Genomic DNA, 16,720 nt, shown 5'->3' on the forward strand with positions numbered 1-16,720 from the left:
TGATTTTGGCAAGACATACATTCAGTTCATAACCACAGAGTATTCAAAACCATGTACAGGAGAACAAGAGAAACACACCAAATACTTTTATTGATAGAAAATATCCTCAAAATACACTATGTGGATTGGATTGGAGTGGATTGGAAAATAACAGAGTGTACTTCACACATAATATATATATATACTGTATATGATATATTTTCTTTATATATGTTTTTCAATCACAACTGGTTATCAAATTCGGTTGCACTGACGGAGGTTTGTAGTGTCAGATCATATGTCGTGCACCAGGGATGTAATGAGATTCTTTCCAAATGTTGCTCTGTCCACAGTTGGATGTCTTCCTCTTGCACTGGTAACAGCGTCTGTACTGCTCACACTGATCAATCAGGAGGTGAGCGCCAGACCTGAATGTAAGGCCAGATATAGGGGTGGATTGATGGATGAATTAATGAATGGATGGATGGATGGATGGATGGAGGGAGGAATGAATAATTTAAACAATCAAATGAGGAGGCAGCAATGAATAAATGAATGAATTAATGAATGAATCAATCCATCACAAATGGACTGACGTATGAAAATGCCATTGGATGAAAGAGTGATGACAACATAGAGTAATGCATGCCAAAGCTGAGCAGTATCGTTGGATTGTGGCTGTACTTTTACCCACCTGAGGAACATCTTCTCTTCATGGTCTCGTTGGTGTTTGAGGTGGGTGCTGCGTCTCCAGGTGTCCTCCAGTGATACTCTCAGGTTCTGCATCTTCTCGAAACGACTGATACGATCCAATATTAGCCTAGAGAAGACAAGAAGAAAGATAGGTGTTTCAGATTCCTTGTACTGAAAAAATGTATAGCCGCACACTCATATATACTGCCTCCTTCAGGGTATATGAGGGCAATATATCTGTCCGAAGCGTTGGTTTCTTTTCTGTGTCCACAGTAAACGTTTGGCATTGGCAGCTGCGAGTCTGCGGCTATACATTTTTTCAGAATTAGTATTTTTTCCGTTAGCTGGCACCTCACTGTGCACCTTTTGCTCATATAGTTTCAGATTCCTTAACACCACATAACAACTTTGAACCATCTTTGAAAGGACCACAATAGAATAAGCCTTCAAGCTTTCTTGTGTTCATCCTTTTATTTGTATGCATGTGTTTTTTTTTTAACTTGTACATATGTCAATAAAGAAGTCAATCAAAAAAATACTTTCTTCAGCAGATGTATTTTTCAGCTCTTCTTTCTAATTATTTTGGATATGTTTTGTTTGCTTTTACTGTAATGTGATTTGTTTGCCTCCCTCTACTCACTCCCTTCGGGTGCGATTAAGCATCTCCTTCTCTTCGGTCTTCCGTGCTAGACGACTGGTCACCTCTTCCTCTCGTTTCTGAGTAGCAGCATTCATCTGCTCCTGAAACACCTGCCAGTTCAAAACAATATAATCTTACTTATGGTAAATGAAAACATAATTGTTAAACACAGCACAGAAAAGGTTTGCCAAACCCCAAACATATCCAAACTCAAATCATATCAAATTCAACCTGTCCAGAGTCCACCATTGCAAACTCAACTGAGCTCAGTATTTTCTTTTTGTATTAGCGTGTAATGTTATATAAATATAGCCAACGACAGCATTGCAAGCTACGAATGACCTTCTGTGCCCGTTCTCGACTTTCTAGAGTACTGGCTGATGTCTCAATTCGACCAAACCCCAAGTTGTCAGGTTGATGCTCAGGAAGTCCCATGCTGTCCTCCACCTAAAGGAGGTAAAGTACAACATACACAGCATACTGTTATTTGTGTGGAAATTGTCAACAAGTGAGTGACTCTCTCATCTCTCATTGATTCAGGACCTGAATGGAAACAAGACCGCGAGCCAAGGACCTTTTTCCTTTAGGACCAAGTGTTTGACTGTACTCTGTACGGTTTACATTTCTGCCAATAATGTATTCAATCAATCAATCAAACAAACAATCTTTCGATTTCCTACCGGAAGGGTGACGAAATAATGTCACACTCTCCTACACTAGATTACACTCTCAGGGGCAACTTGTTGCAGATGACTGCAATAGCACTTTAGCATAGCAAATTAGTACAGAACAACAAATAGTTAACCACCACTGTATTACAGTAGTATGGGCTCAAGAGATAAGCTCATTTAAAATATGAACATACATACATTTCAAGATGCAATATGTTCCCCACAGACAGACAAATGAAACAGACATACAGAGGTAAGTTTGTGAGCCTTTTAAAAATAGCTATTATTTCAGAACTAGAAGTTAAATGCCAATCATGGCTTAACTATTTTCACTCTTTTAACATATCAAACAGCTTATAGTATCTACAACAAGTAAGACGCGCAAACGCGTGAAGCGAACGCAGCTCGTGTGTGTGTGGTTGTGTGTGTGTGTGCTACAGCTGCGCCCTGTGTGTGTGTGTGTGTGTGTGTGTGTGTGTGTGTGCGTGCGTGCGTGCGTGCCACAGCTGCGCCCTCTGGTGGCGGGCCGGTGGTGTAACAGCGTGACACCACACAGCGTGACACACACACACACACAGACACTCAGCCCCTGCTGTCATAGTAAGTGGCTCACTGCGTTCGCAATAAAGCCTTAAATATACTCTTTCTTGCCTGTGCGTCCAAAGCCCTCTGATAATGTTCAACTCTCTGTTGTTTCTGCTGGAACTGCTGGGCCTTCTGCAAAGCAATCCTTGGACGCACGCACGCACGCACGCACGCACGCACGCACGCACGCACGCACGCACGCACGCACGCACGCACGCACGCACGCACACACACACACACACACACACACACACACACACACACACACACAGACAATTACCTAACAAGAGTTCATGTTTACCCTCTCTGATTTAAACAAAAACTTGTGATTGTACTGTGTATAATCAGGGGTGTCAAACTAATTTCGGAGTGGGCGAAAGGTGACTTGATGAGGACTGATGAGACCAGTTGCGGACACACATGCTTGCTCATGCAAGTTCATTTAAACAGCTGTCACTGGCAGTGTTGTCTCAGTCACTGCAATAACCATTAACCAACCATAGTATAACACATTTTGTTAATTTGTTTATTATTAAGAAGCTAGCTTTAATTATTGATATTGGTGCAGGCTAATGCATTTGGTATGAGAGATTTTTGTTTAAGGAGCCTATACTATATTTACTAGTTACTACTATAATGTACTATATACACTGTACTGTATAGTACATGTCAGCAGATGACTTGAGCAGTAGAACTGTTCCAGACTTACTCGTGGGCTAACTGGGCTTGTTCTAGATGCTCCAGGAGAAGGCGTCCCTGATGGGACTGGGTCTTGTGCTGGCTTCTCTGCACCATCTGAGCCTGCAGCTCATCAAAGTAGCAACGCTGCTTAATCTCTCTGGGTGGAGTCAGGGGCCGTTCAGGGAAGATGAACGAACTCTAAACATAAAGGCCCCAAAGTGACATTATTAGTCCCACCGCATTGAGGAGAACAGATGAAATAAGACATAGTTGAGCCACATAAAGCACAAAGCTATTGTAAAAGTGAGTAAGTAAAGTAGCATTGGGAATTACTGGTTTCTGAGCATGGACAGGAGTGCCAGGGAGGCGTTGAATAACATTTATATAGTCTTTGGTATGACTCGGCCAGGGATTGAACCACAACCTCCCAGTTCCACAACGGACATTCTAAACACAAGACCACTGAGCTGGTAAAGTCATTGTTAACCCTGAGTTCAACTAAGTGCACTCATAAAATAGCAGATCTACAAGGTCACAACGGGTTGCAGTTCCATTGTATGCACTCACATGGTATTGAGAACAGATAGCTTTCTCTTCCTTCAGGGCCTCTGACACTTGCAGATTGAATGCAGACACCTGTTTGGCATGATCACGTTTTTCATTCTTGTTGGCCTGCCACAGATACACAAACACATTGAAAATTATTGATAATATAATATAATAATATCATATAATATGGACAATGGACATAGCCATGTACTAGGGCATAGTCATTTTTACTAGTTGACTAGTTTCCTAGTTTTGGAAATAAATATTTGTACATTTAAAAACTGTGTACATTGGTGACTATAACTATAATCATTCTACCTGATTTTGAGGCCTACAAAATCTGGGGGGAAAAAATAAAATAAAAATAAGAACTTTTTTTCCTTTTCTTATCAACTAGTACCAACAAGGTCGACTAGTGGATTTACTAGTTGACTAGTAAACTAGTCGACTAGTTGCTTAATGCCCTACCATGTACAGGTACATTCTCCAGCACAATGATGCATATGCTCACAAACCTGTTCTTTGTGCAGGTACAGCTGGTCTTTCTGCTGCTCTTTGAAGAGTAAGATGATTTCCTGAGCTTTCTCCTGTGCTAGTCTCTCCTCTCTCAGGTAGAGCGGAACGTTCCTCTGGGCCCGTTGCATGCACAGATAACACAACTCCTACAGGGACATGGCCTTAAATGGTTGACACACAATGCGAACACTGCACGCACACGCATGTATGCACACACACTCTTCTCACCTGTCCTGCACGGGTGTGGCCAGTACAACCTTTGCTCAAGTGAGGTTCCTCTATTCTAGGAGAGCTTTCTGGTGGTAAGATGGATGAAATTAACCTACAGTACATTAGGAAGAGACACAGATATGCGTTTACATTCGCACTCTGCTCATTCTGCCGCCATCCATGATCACACACTATTTTCATAAGTTGGACGTCGACAATTTCCTGTTGTCTTCATGTCTGATGTCCACACAAAAATAAACTGTTTTGTGTGAGACATGAAGCTGGAAGCAATATGACATTCTTAACCTTTATTTATATAAATAGGTCATAGTGACCCATGTCTTTGTAATGAAATGTTTTTAATATCATTTCATATTCCAGGTATTCCTCAGAAAAGATTTGTATATGAGACCATATACATTTTGAGTTGAGTTTATCTGTAATACTTTTTAGTGCATCATGAAAGAATGGGTAGTGTGTTGTTAGTGTTTCTTTCTCATTTCTAAAGAGGGTCTGTTGAAATATGTAAATGTGAGGAACTGTGGAAACTTTGTTGTATTTAAATAAAACGCACATAATCATCTGTACTTCTTGCAGCTTCTCCTTGAGGCAACAAACATAATACGGTTTCTATTCTCTTTGCTTGGCCACTTGTGATGAGCACAGAGCATTAACTAATTCATCTTCATTGGTACAGAGTAGACATGGTTCACTGGTGTAGAAATCCAACCCAGATGAGTTCCGGTGCCGATTAAAACAATGACTATAACATTCCAACGTCACAGGAATTATTCCTCTCATCAGTATATGAGGAGGGTCACACCACAATGTTAGAGTCTCAAGAGAGCACCACATCCAAAATACATTTTCATTTCATATTGGCGGCAACATAAAACCCAACGGACCGACGGGCGAACTTAATCCAGAACTTCCCGATGACCAGTCTGTGCTTGATTGAGTATGTGTGCATGCATGCATTTATTGTATATCTGTTTCCAACGTATTATATTATATATTATACATAATGTTTGTGGTTTCCAATAAATGAGAATACACAGGCAGTTGTGTGGAGTGTACATTCAATGTACGTATAGGCTGGTTCTCAGCTGATGTATGGGGTTCGTCCTGAGGCAGTCCCAGGGGTCTGAGTAATGAGTAATTTAGCTTTACAGTAATCCAAATGTTACTGACAGTAGTCAGATTACATTAAGTAATCTTCCCAACTCTATACATAGGGTTACAGAGGAATGAGAGGAAAGTATATGGATGCTTGTGTGTTCATGTCTGTGTACTGTGTGTGTGTGTGTGTGTGTGTGTGTGTGTGTGTGTGTGTGTGTGTGTGTGTGTGTGTGTGTGTGTGTGTGTGTGTGTGTGTGTGTGTGTGTGTGTGTGTGTGTGTGTGTGTGTTGTACAAAACAGAACTGGTTGCTGTTGACAGAAGGGGATCTGTCCCACAGGTTGTTTGTGCATCATTGATGGAGCTGGATTGTGCCCCAGGATAGTAACAATATAGGACCACCACTGGTCCATACTTCTAGGTGTGTGTGTGTGTGTGTGTGTGTGTGTGTGTGTGTGTGTGTGTGTGTGTGTGTGTGTGTGTGTGTGTGTGTGTGTGTGTGTGTGTGTGTGTGTGTGTGTGTGTGTGTGTGTGTGTGTGTGTGTGTGCGTGTGTGTGTAAACTGTACTTGTCAGTTGTCTCTGTGGGGGGTGGTGTTGGATTCAATGCTTCAGAGAGGCTGACACCATTCACCTTGGCAGGCAGCAGTGTCCGATGGGATTTGGATTGCTGTGGCTGGGGATCTTCTAAAGAGGCACAACGATATCATGTGAACATGTTCACTGTTCCTCTCAAAGCATTAAAGGACCATACAGGCATCGAGTCATTATCGTGTCATTATCTTTTCACAGCTTCAACCATATTGCACATAAACATAGTATAGAACCCAGCTGTGTAGATCGACCATTATACCATTAATGTCTTTATGGTTTGATATGGAATTAGTTTACATTTTCTCCAAAGTCATTAAAACGTTGCTGAATAATTGAATCAGTGATGAATAATTGAAACACTAATAGGTTAACAAGTAATGGATGTTTTAATTGGCAAATCAGTCTTTCCTTCAGTAACGATTTTTGGCTATACTTTTAGACAAATTAATCTGTACTTTAAATTGTATTAATTTAAAATACAACAATCATTAGTGTGTTGGATTACCTATATCAAGCCAGTTTCAAGCTAATATAAATTTATTTTTAAACTACGCTGAAATGAACTGACCCCAATGGATTCTTCCTTCCAAATCAAACAAACCATTGTCTTGGAAAACGGCAGTAATGTGACACATGAGACATGAGTCAACATAACGTGAGTCATAGTCAATGAGCTAACAATGACATGCCAGATCTGTAAATGGCAAATGCATTTTTGTCTGTATCAACTGCATCTCTTTATTCATCACATTGCATGTGGTAGGCTATCACTTGTACTATTGTGTTTGTTTGACTGATTGTTAGCTGACTGTTATTTCACCTCTTGTATCTTTCCCCGTTCTGTCTGATTCAGCAGGGGCAGGGGTGAGCCACACTCCAGGTTTGCCATCCATTTTCTTTCCTGGCTCAGGTGATCTGACACAAGGCAGTGTGACAGACGTCTGTGGCCTCTGGAGACTGGACGGTCTCCCTGTCATCAGAGAGACACTAGTACCAGGTCTCTGGAGGGGGAAAAGACAAATAGATGTAATATACGCACGCACACACGTACAATTACACATAAACAGATGTTGACACACAGACACACCAGTTTACACTCAGACTTTAGGGCTTTTCCACTTCTTAGAACAGTTCTTAGAACGGTTAATAAACGTTCCAATTCAATTCTCATTTGAGCATGGTTTAGCGCTGGTGTGGAAGGCTTTAAACCGTTCCCAGACAACGTGGTTGTATGAGCAGCCAAACCAATCTGCTGGGATAAATTAACAGGAAAATGCTCTATTCTATAGTGTATGCTTTACATACGTTGTATATATGTTGGCATTGTCCTTTAACATATAAAATATTTCATTTAAAACTTTATACACATGTATGTATGTGAGCACACGCATACAGTACACATGCACACATACATACATCTGCATTGTGCACACTCCTCATCTACTCACATGAGAAAAGGCTATGAGTAGTCTACCAGTTCCATCTATGGCATTAATAAAGTCCCTGTTGAACTTCATCCGCACCTTTGAACAAGATTAATTTATGTTAAATGCAATGGAGATTATATGCAACATGTCTATATTCTGTTCTCAAGCTTTTGAGCCTCTATTCTTAGATCTGACAAAATCTGAGATCCACTTCTGTTTTCACCACTTAAGCCCCATAAACTTCTTGTACAAATAGCCGATGTACAATCTCACAATGTCTCATATTGACGAGCTGTGCACTTGTAGATTGGCAATTTTTGCTATTATTGAAACGTCTTGAATATATGTTTTATGTATGTCAAGTTGTACTGATGTCCCATTAAGAACATACGATGGAATAAAGCATATTATAATTTAGTGTAATATGTTTAAAATATTGGACCCCCCAAAGCAGAAGACATCACCTTGTTGTTTTTAAAGTACAAAACTCCAATTCCCTGGAAGGCAAGGAATGTGTGATATTTGGAGGCCAGTGCTCTCTGCAGAAGGAGCAGGGTCTCTCTGACACAGCCCTCCACCACGTCACGATTAAATGGACTCTCTTGTGACACAGCTGTGTAGTTCAGCTGCACCACCGGGACATGCATTGCTGTCAGAATGGAGGGAACAAGCGCATGTGCACGCATGCACACACTAATATTGTTAGAGTTCAGGGACCACTTCACCCATTTTCCAGTCAGACCAGCCTTGGTCCTCAAATGTTCATTATGATATTGCAACATTATTGACAGCAATGATCTGTCACTTTTTTTTGGGGGGCCCCTAAGCTTGAGCAACGCGGCCACGCGAAGGCTGAAGCTCAGGGGGCCCCCTAGCTCAGAGGCCCCAGCTGAACCTGGGCCCAACAGGCCTGTTGGATAATCCTCCCCTGAGTAACTGCATCGAAAAATCAATTTTAATTTCAAGAATCTAAGTATATCGAAATGAAAACAGCAACATTGACTTTGTATCGTATCGTTTTGCAATGCAAATAATCGATTGTATCAATACTACATTTTTGTGCATGGTATTTAGCAATTTTTAGAAGAAAAAATAAAAAGGGGGTTTAATTACTTACAGTAGTTTAAAATAATGTCAATGTATTTTAAATAGTTACTGTATCGATTCCAAATCATTGAATCGTATCGGATCGCCATAATGAACCAATATCGTCGATGTATCATATCGTCAATCATGTATCGTGATACGTATCGTATCGCTGTTAAAATGTATCGTTACGGCCTGGGCCATGGCTCAGTGGTCCAGGCACCTTGCCTGTTAATCCAGTCTGGCAGTGTGCCGCGGGTTCGACTCCAGATCCCGACGGCCTTTACTGCATATCTTCCCCCCATTTCCTGTTAGCCTACTGTCTGTCCCTCCATAAAAAAATATAAAATTAAGGCGAAAGCCACAAAGTTTTTTTTAAATGTATCGTTACACCCCTAGTAGGCTACAACGGGTATTGCATAGCCGGGTGGGGAACGGAACTCCAACTTCCATCGTTACAATAACTCCATATATGGGCATAAAAGGGACACATACAATAACTGGGTGGGTCATGCATTTCCAACTTGCAATGTTCCAAGTAGGCCAGTTCCCAACGGATGATAATGAAAATGGGTGGAGTGGTTCTTTTTCCTGGTTTCAAAAAAGAAAAAGAAAAAAATAACCCAGAAATTTGAGCTCACCTGCAGCCTGCAGTGGCCAGACCTGCTTCAATCCCTGGGACTATTTGAGCTCACCTGCAGCCAGTGGCCAGACCTGCTTCAATCCCTGGGACTATTTGAGCTCACCTGCAGCCAGTGGCCAGACCTGCTTCAATCCCTGGGACTATTTGAGCTCACCTGCAGCCAGTGGCCAGACCTGCTTCAATCCCTGGGACTGGACAAGTTTCTCTGCCAGGAGGAAAATCGGCCGCTGGATCGTGATGAACTTGCTGCCCACATCCAACTTCTGCCGAGAGAAAGTGAATTTCCCCAGCCCTTCCATGTGGACTCCCTGTCACAATCAATCAATCAATCAATCAATCAATCAATCAATCAATCAATCAATCAATCAATCAATCAATCAATCAATCAATCAATCAATCAATCAATCAATCAATCAGTCAATCAGTCAGTCGTCCATCAGTCAGTCAGTCAACAGTCAGTCAGTCAGTCAGTCAGTCAGTCAATAATGCAAGCGTGAAGGAAGAAATCAGTCTAGGCCTATAATATAACTGTACATCATTCCACTGCGATCTGCCTATAAAGCTATATACTGTAGGCCTAGATATATTTAATACATCAAATCAGTAGGCTATACATTTCATTATAAGAGCCTGTGGAGTGGAAGAACTTTTAGAACGATCACCTTTTGTAAGGTCATCTGACATTCAATGTAGGCGGACACATTGGCCCAAATGCTGTTGATATCTGGGGGGAAAAAACAAAAACAAAAAACAGATATGCCAGCCCATTCATTGACTCATGACAACAACAGCGTATAGCGGATCTTTGCGCTAGAGAACGAAAAATCACACAATCACAGGCTAAATATTTGACTATTTTAGAATATAGCCTACACTATAAGCCAAGAATAATAGGCTATTCACTGAAGTGCTGACCTTTTTCCGAGAGCCCCGACAGAGTTGGGAAGAGGTTCCTTTCCTTACACAGTAGTATATCAATCATTTTTTTAAACGGACCCCCGACCCCGCATGGGCCCTGGAGATCTTCGCTCTGTTTGAGTTTATTTCGAAACCGATCCCTCTTTGATTCAGGCAGGTGTGTCGGAATGTATGTTCGCTCTCCCCTGAGCAGTGCTGACTGTCTTGCTTGGCTGAAACAGTGTGAAGTCCAGACTCCAGAGCCACCGTGTTGGTTGCCATTAGCGATGGCACAATAAAAAAAACACCCTCCGCAGTGCAAAAGCCATGCCGCTGGGCTTTATAAAGAAGAGGAAAGGATTCACACAAGCACATAGCCTATTTGCAATCTGTTAATAGTCCTATTCTAGCCATGGTTGGCGCTCGCTATATTTACAACTTTTACGTATATAAACACTCAGATTTCAAATATAAAGTACTCACAATATTTGTCCCACGGGTGTTAGTTAGTAGCAGCTCCAGCGATTAGAATTTCTGCATCCCGCGTTGTTTAATAAAAAGCATTTTTATCCGAGCTGTTATTTTGCCATTGGCTTTCAACTACGCGCCCCTATCGGTCGGGATGAGGGTGGCACCACTCAGTGTGTTCGATATATCTAAGCTGACCGCCCTGCCAATACAGACTAATAGGCGAGTGCGCTCCCGGTGTGCAACTGTGGATTTCCCAAACGAACCCCGTTTGAAAAAAGTAGCCGGAGCGCTCGGATAAAAATGCTTTTTATTAAACAACGCGGAACGCAGCAATTCTAATCGCTGGTGCTGCAACTAACTAACACCCGTGGGACAAATTGTGAGTACTTTATATTTGAAATCTGAATGTTTATATATACGTAAAAGTTTTAAATGTAGCGAGCGCCAAAAACAGAGTGCAGTTAAGTCATGACTGTCATCATAATCATCTTGGCAGTCATGTTTCAGGGCTAAATCCTATTCTAATCTTAGAATGTCCACCCAAATACATGTTGTAGGAGGAGGAGGACCTAATAGTGGCATGGTGCCACATTCCGTAGTTCGTTGTTGTGTTCTGTTCTACTGAACTGACCGGAAGTCAGACGAAACGAAACGAAAACTTCCCTTTTTATGTAATTTCCTCATGATATAACTGCATTTGGAAATTGCGAGAGGCAACAAACAGTTTGTTTGGCAAAGCGAGACAGTCATGAGGATCAAAGTCCTACTAGCTCTGCTCGTTTCATTTAAAGGTAAGAGTCTCAAGACGTCAAGAGAGTGCACTGGATTTGGGAATGGGATTGGGATATAAATTCAGCACGGCTACATGGCCTAGCTGGCTACTAGCCAGCAGGTCATTTGGCACAAGGACGCCAGGGCTCCACTGGGCGCGTCCGCGTCGCGTCTGCGTCACCGTCACAGAATGTTCCCTTTTTTATCAATGAAGGGGGGCTCCACTGCCCGCGTTGCGTCGCGTCTCCGTCACCATTAAAATTGAACCGGTTCGTTTTTTGACGCACGCGACGGAGACGCGGACGCGCCCAAACGCGCCCGGTGGAGCCCCGGTGGCCGGTGTTACTTTATTATGAAAGTGAAAGTAACAGAGTTGTTTGAGCAAATGTGTTTGATTGCTATATTATTCTCTGGACATTAATTATAATATTACATCAGATCAGATAATTGATATTTTAAAAAAAAGATTTATTTAATGATAATGCATCAGCATTCAAAACACAGAATTACAGAATCATGATTTTATTTATTTGTATTTATTTATTTATTTATTTATTTATTTATTTATTTATTTATTTATTTATTAACAAGACAAACTCGAAAAAGAAAACAAAAAATTAAGGCATTTAATTTTCTGTTGTGCAGGGTGTGGCATGTGTACTACTGTTTGTGCATGGAGAGATTTGTGCAAACAGAAAGGTTTGGTAGAAGAAGACAAACGGATAAACCCTTTTCCATTAGGGTACAAGGATGTGTTGTTTTGTGTGTTCCTGTTTGTATTGTTGTACCAAAAGTAACCTATTATTCTCGGCCACTTATACTAATGTCATAAGATTTGGGTGTGCATACATAGAAAAGATATACACTGTGACAGCAGGGTGGCCAACTGGCCACCAGCCCATTGATCTATTCTAACTTCTGATAGCATGGGCTATTCGCAATCGCATTCCACATTCTGAGGCCCCAGCTTATTACATGTCAATCATGTGGAGACGGCTGTATTTTGCGTGTCTTGCCAGGTATTATTGCTTAACTTAAGACCTGGAGGCGTGATCAATGCCATTTGGCTATTCTGAGTGGCCAAAGAGCATTGACCACGCCTCCAGGTCTTGAGTTAAGTAATAAGACCTGGTACTTAAGACACGCAAAATACATGTCTAGGTGGCTCTATACTAGGATGGCCACAGACTGAGCCCACTCCTCCACTATTCATTCATGTAACACCAGTAGCCTATATCAGTGGTTGCCAAACCTTTTCATGTCAAGGACCCCCAAATTGACACTAATTAGCCAGCGGACCTCCATTTGAAAAGATATGCCAGGGACCCCCATAAGAGAAGATTATTTCGGCTCTAGCAGTGATTCTCAACCAGTTTAATTTCAAGGACCCCCAGTTTGACATGCGACGGACCCCCATTTAATGGCATTTCTACCTAGTCAAATTCCTGTGCAAAATGTGTATTTATAAAGGGCTTCTAATGCTGAATCAAATTAATTTGTCTGAAATCAGTTGCAGATGCGAGGACAAGGAAAAGCATACGGTGGAATGTGGCCGAGGGTAACATTGCAGTGCTTGAGTGCCCTTTCCAAGCACGCCCTGATACTGAACTGATCTGGACTTATCCCACTGTCCAGGATGGGATGGATCAGCCCAATAACCAGCTGTTGACCCACGGGCGGTACCTGCTAGTTCTGAATGCTTCACCTTCTCAACAAGGGAACTACTCATGTTCTCTGGGGTAATGCTGCCATATACTTCTGTGTCTGTACATTTAATTGATATATGCAATCTCAACGTCATATAAGTAAGGGCTATAACATATTTGTATTAAAGTTATGGCAGATTTAGAGTGTTGATTTAACACTAAAATGTTTTAAAAGAGCAGTGGGATCTTCATTAAGGCCTTGTCTTTCTTTATAACAGGAATGACACGATCCATACCTGGCGTTTGAAGGTGTGCTCAGATCCGTTACAGACTCGTCATTGTCTTGAGGAAACCCATTACCTTCAAACATGTAATCCGCCATCCTGCAAATTGCAATGCCCAGATGATTTAAATATCCCTGGACTAAGCAAAAACATTAACATTACTTGGCACAAGGTATTGCGTATAAGAAGTTACAGTGAAAGAAATAACAGCATGCAATACACAAATCAATGCATTTTATTTTATTTCATTAATACCGTACTTTGTTTTATTTTGTTTTTGTAGGACAATAAGTTGCTGCCAGATTCATTACAGTTTTACAGCTTCAGTGAAATGGAAGAGAAGGACCGTGTTTTGTTCACTTGCACCACCTCTTACCTGTATGATGGTCAGCTGTACAAGAGGAGACATATATTTAATGTCACTGTCGACAATAGCAGTGAGATTTACATTTATTTTCTTTCTTTTTTTAATTATGAAATTGTACGTACTGTTTATTTATGTGTTGTGTTATATGTTATGTTATGTTATGTTACATTTACATTACATTACATTATATTATATTATATTATATTATATTATATTATATTATATTATATTATATTATATTATATTATATTATATTATATATTTTCTAGCCAGTTAAAAAATAAACATTTAGATGGTCTAAAAATTTTGTTCTCTCTTTATGTTGCACAGAAAAGCCAGATCAACCTCCAACTATTACCTCACCTAAAGCAGGACAGGTATTTGAGGTAGATGTTGGTAAGCCTCAGCATGTCCATTTAAAGGTTTTTGGTTGCATGTTGCAAGATTACTGCTTGTGCTTAAATACCGTAGTATGACATGTGGAAACTGCTTTCTCTTCTAGACTCAAGGCTGGTGATTGATTGCAAAGCTGACCTGTATAGTGAGTATGATGAGGTAGACTGGATAAAGGGAGACTCATATGTGGATGATGACACCACGCTAACAGTGTACTCCAACTCTACAAGGTAAGCTCCTCACACGCACGCACACATGCACGCACGCACGCACGCACGCACGCACGCACGCACGCACGCACGCACGCACACACACACACACACACACACACACACACACACACACACACACACACACACACACAGTTACACACACACAATTCACAAATCACAAATGAAATCACAGATGAAAATTCTCTTCTCTCTCCTCCAGAGAGACTGCAGGTGATGTACTAAAAATGACAGCATCTCTAACCTTCATGAAAGTGTCAGAGGAGCACCTGTCAAACCCTTACTACAGCTGTATATTGACATCAACCGCTGACATGACCAATGTCACCATGTACAATGTCACCATCAGACTGACCAGAAGGGGTATGTCAACCTTGAGAGTTGGCCTGTACGGCTACAGACAATTATTAATGCAAAACGAAATCATTGCTTTTCATGGTGTGGCTCTGTAGGAAGCGAGCCATCTACAAATGGGTCTGTCTGTGTGTCTGTCGGGGGTTAATCTCACAAACTGCTTTCACATTTGTCCATGATGGACGTGACAGACTAGCCACATGAAGTCTGAGCTCCACATCAGACCCTAGTTTTCATGCACCAATTCCATAAATGTTTACTTTACATTAAGATATCGTTGCTGTCAGGCAGAAACCTTGTATTCTTTGTAAATTAATGCCATACTGGATCATGCACAGCGTCACACAAACTCGTCAAAAGTTGCAGATCCACAAGCTTGAAATGTGGTGCGAAGCGACATATTTTGAGCTTGTAGATCTACTACTTTTTGAAAACTTTACTATTTTTGAATTTGAATCCTGAAAATTAACAGTTTTGGACATATGAGGTTTCCACCCGATAGAGATGATATATTTGTCGTACCTAATTTTTTCACAACATTCACAGATACAACTAACATGAATGGTGAGAGGACACGCTTGGTACTGATCCAGACAAAGGCCACAGCGGCTCTGGGGTTGAGCGACCCTCACCCCCAGAGCTCTCTTCCAGAAGGCTTACGACTACTTGCCAACGTTAGGCCCGCTGTCATCTGGAGAGGCACCGGCTCTCAAACCCTCTCCTCTTCTTTCTGGAAACATCTACGCTATCATCTACCTGCTCCACTGCAACTAAGATATATGGTTGGCCACACACACGCTACTAATGTAGTTGAAATGCAATCTGACCAATATAAGTCATAAGGCCTCACCAAAAAGAAAAGGAGCTAGGATGCAGTCAATCAATGGCCAAATTTCTGGCCAAACAAAAAGGTGCAGAGAAAAACATCCTTTTGCAGACACATACAGTATTCTTTTTCTAGAAACAGCCTATATCCGAATCCTCTGTGCATGCGGCCGTGGTTATTAGTGTTTTTGCTGCTCAAAATAGTACCACGTTTGTGAACTTATAAAACATTAATCCAACCTCACGAGTACAAACACATTGTTTACACCGAGAGAACACGGCACAGACTGTAGCGATGACTCATCACACAAATACTTCTGGCTCAACGAAAGAGTTGCAGTCTTGCAGTTTTCCTCAGAAAATTGCCAACAGTACCACGTTTTGCCACAAAGAGAGTGGCATTGTAATCGGTTAAAGTATTAACTTTTTCATGGCGTAGTTTTATTTGTATTTTATTTGTATTTATTTTTTTGTTTGTTCGGGTAGCTCAGTCGGTAGCGCTCTCGCCTTTGGACCACAAGTTCTTGGGTTCGAACCCGGGCACCGCCAACTCAGCGTATGAGGAGCACGGCTTGGGTGTGGCAAGTCATGCAGGAAGTAATGGGAGCTGATGGTAGGTGTGGTGCTAACGGGGACAGACTCCCACGTGTTACCGGCTGATACCGACAATAAGCCACTCCCGACCTACTTCTTCTTAGCTTTTTTACTTGTATTATACAGTCATTGCATATTATATTTAAAACAGTCTGTAGAATAGATTACTAACATTTCACTGCACATGTATACTTGTATGAGTGGGTGAACAAGTAAAACCTTTGAATCACTTGGAGTAATCAAGTCAATGTTTGATTTACTTTTCTGTAATCACTCATTCTGTAATCACTTGCATTTGATCTGGCAAAAGATCTTGAGAGATTCGTTTTAAGGTAAAAGGAGGAATAGGTAACTGTCACTGGCTAAATGAAAATGTTTCTGTGCATTGCAATAACCGACGTGACCATTTGCTTCAGTTCATAATCATATTGCGTATACCGTCGCTATCAGGCAGAAACCACATATCCTCCATATGTCCACTTTGTATGTGTTTTC

General features: G+C 41.3%; 2 protein-coding genes across 2 annotated transcripts; one reads left to right on the forward strand and one right to left on the reverse strand.

Annotated features, from left to right (window-relative positions):
- Nucleotides 1-268: 268 nt before the first annotated feature.
- LOC310854586 (coiled-coil domain-containing protein 81-like) lies at nucleotides 269-10,413 on the reverse strand (the record flags this gene model as incomplete). Its single annotated transcript, XM_083759262.1, has 16 exons — nucleotides 10,306-10,413; nucleotides 10,053-10,114; nucleotides 9,545-9,698; nucleotides 8,126-8,310; nucleotides 7,683-7,757; nucleotides 7,055-7,235; nucleotides 6,210-6,324; nucleotides 4,543-4,636; nucleotides 4,314-4,460; nucleotides 3,817-3,921; nucleotides 3,278-3,447; nucleotides 2,635-2,713; nucleotides 1,655-1,759; nucleotides 1,313-1,422; nucleotides 674-799; nucleotides 269-407 (listed from the first exon to the last, which is right to left on the reverse strand). Exons 1-16 carry the CDS (start codon nucleotides 10,370-10,372, stop codon nucleotides 269-271), a joined length of 1,914 nt encoding a protein of 637 aa, XP_083615388.1. The 5' UTR covers nucleotides 10,373-10,413.
- A 1,037-nt stretch (nucleotides 10,414-11,450) lies between these two features.
- On the forward strand, nucleotides 11,451-15,580 carry LOC310854587 (uncharacterized protein; the record flags this gene model as incomplete). Its single annotated transcript, XM_083759263.1, has 9 exons — nucleotides 11,451-11,549; nucleotides 13,040-13,268; nucleotides 13,454-13,631; nucleotides 13,743-13,896; nucleotides 14,157-14,222; nucleotides 14,329-14,452; nucleotides 14,655-14,815; nucleotides 15,353-15,370; nucleotides 15,486-15,580. The coding sequence occupies exons 1-9, from the start codon at nucleotides 11,507-11,509 to the stop codon at nucleotides 15,578-15,580; spliced, it is 1,068 nt and encodes a 355-aa protein (XP_083615389.1). The 5' UTR covers nucleotides 11,451-11,506.
- Nucleotides 15,581-16,720: the final 1,140 nt, after the last annotated feature.

This window comes from Protomyctophum parallelum, assembly GCF_964188405.1.
Source record: "Protomyctophum parallelum genome assembly, chromosome: 2".
Classification (NCBI taxonomy): domain Eukaryota; kingdom Metazoa; phylum Chordata; class Actinopteri; order Myctophiformes; family Myctophidae; genus Protomyctophum; species Protomyctophum parallelum.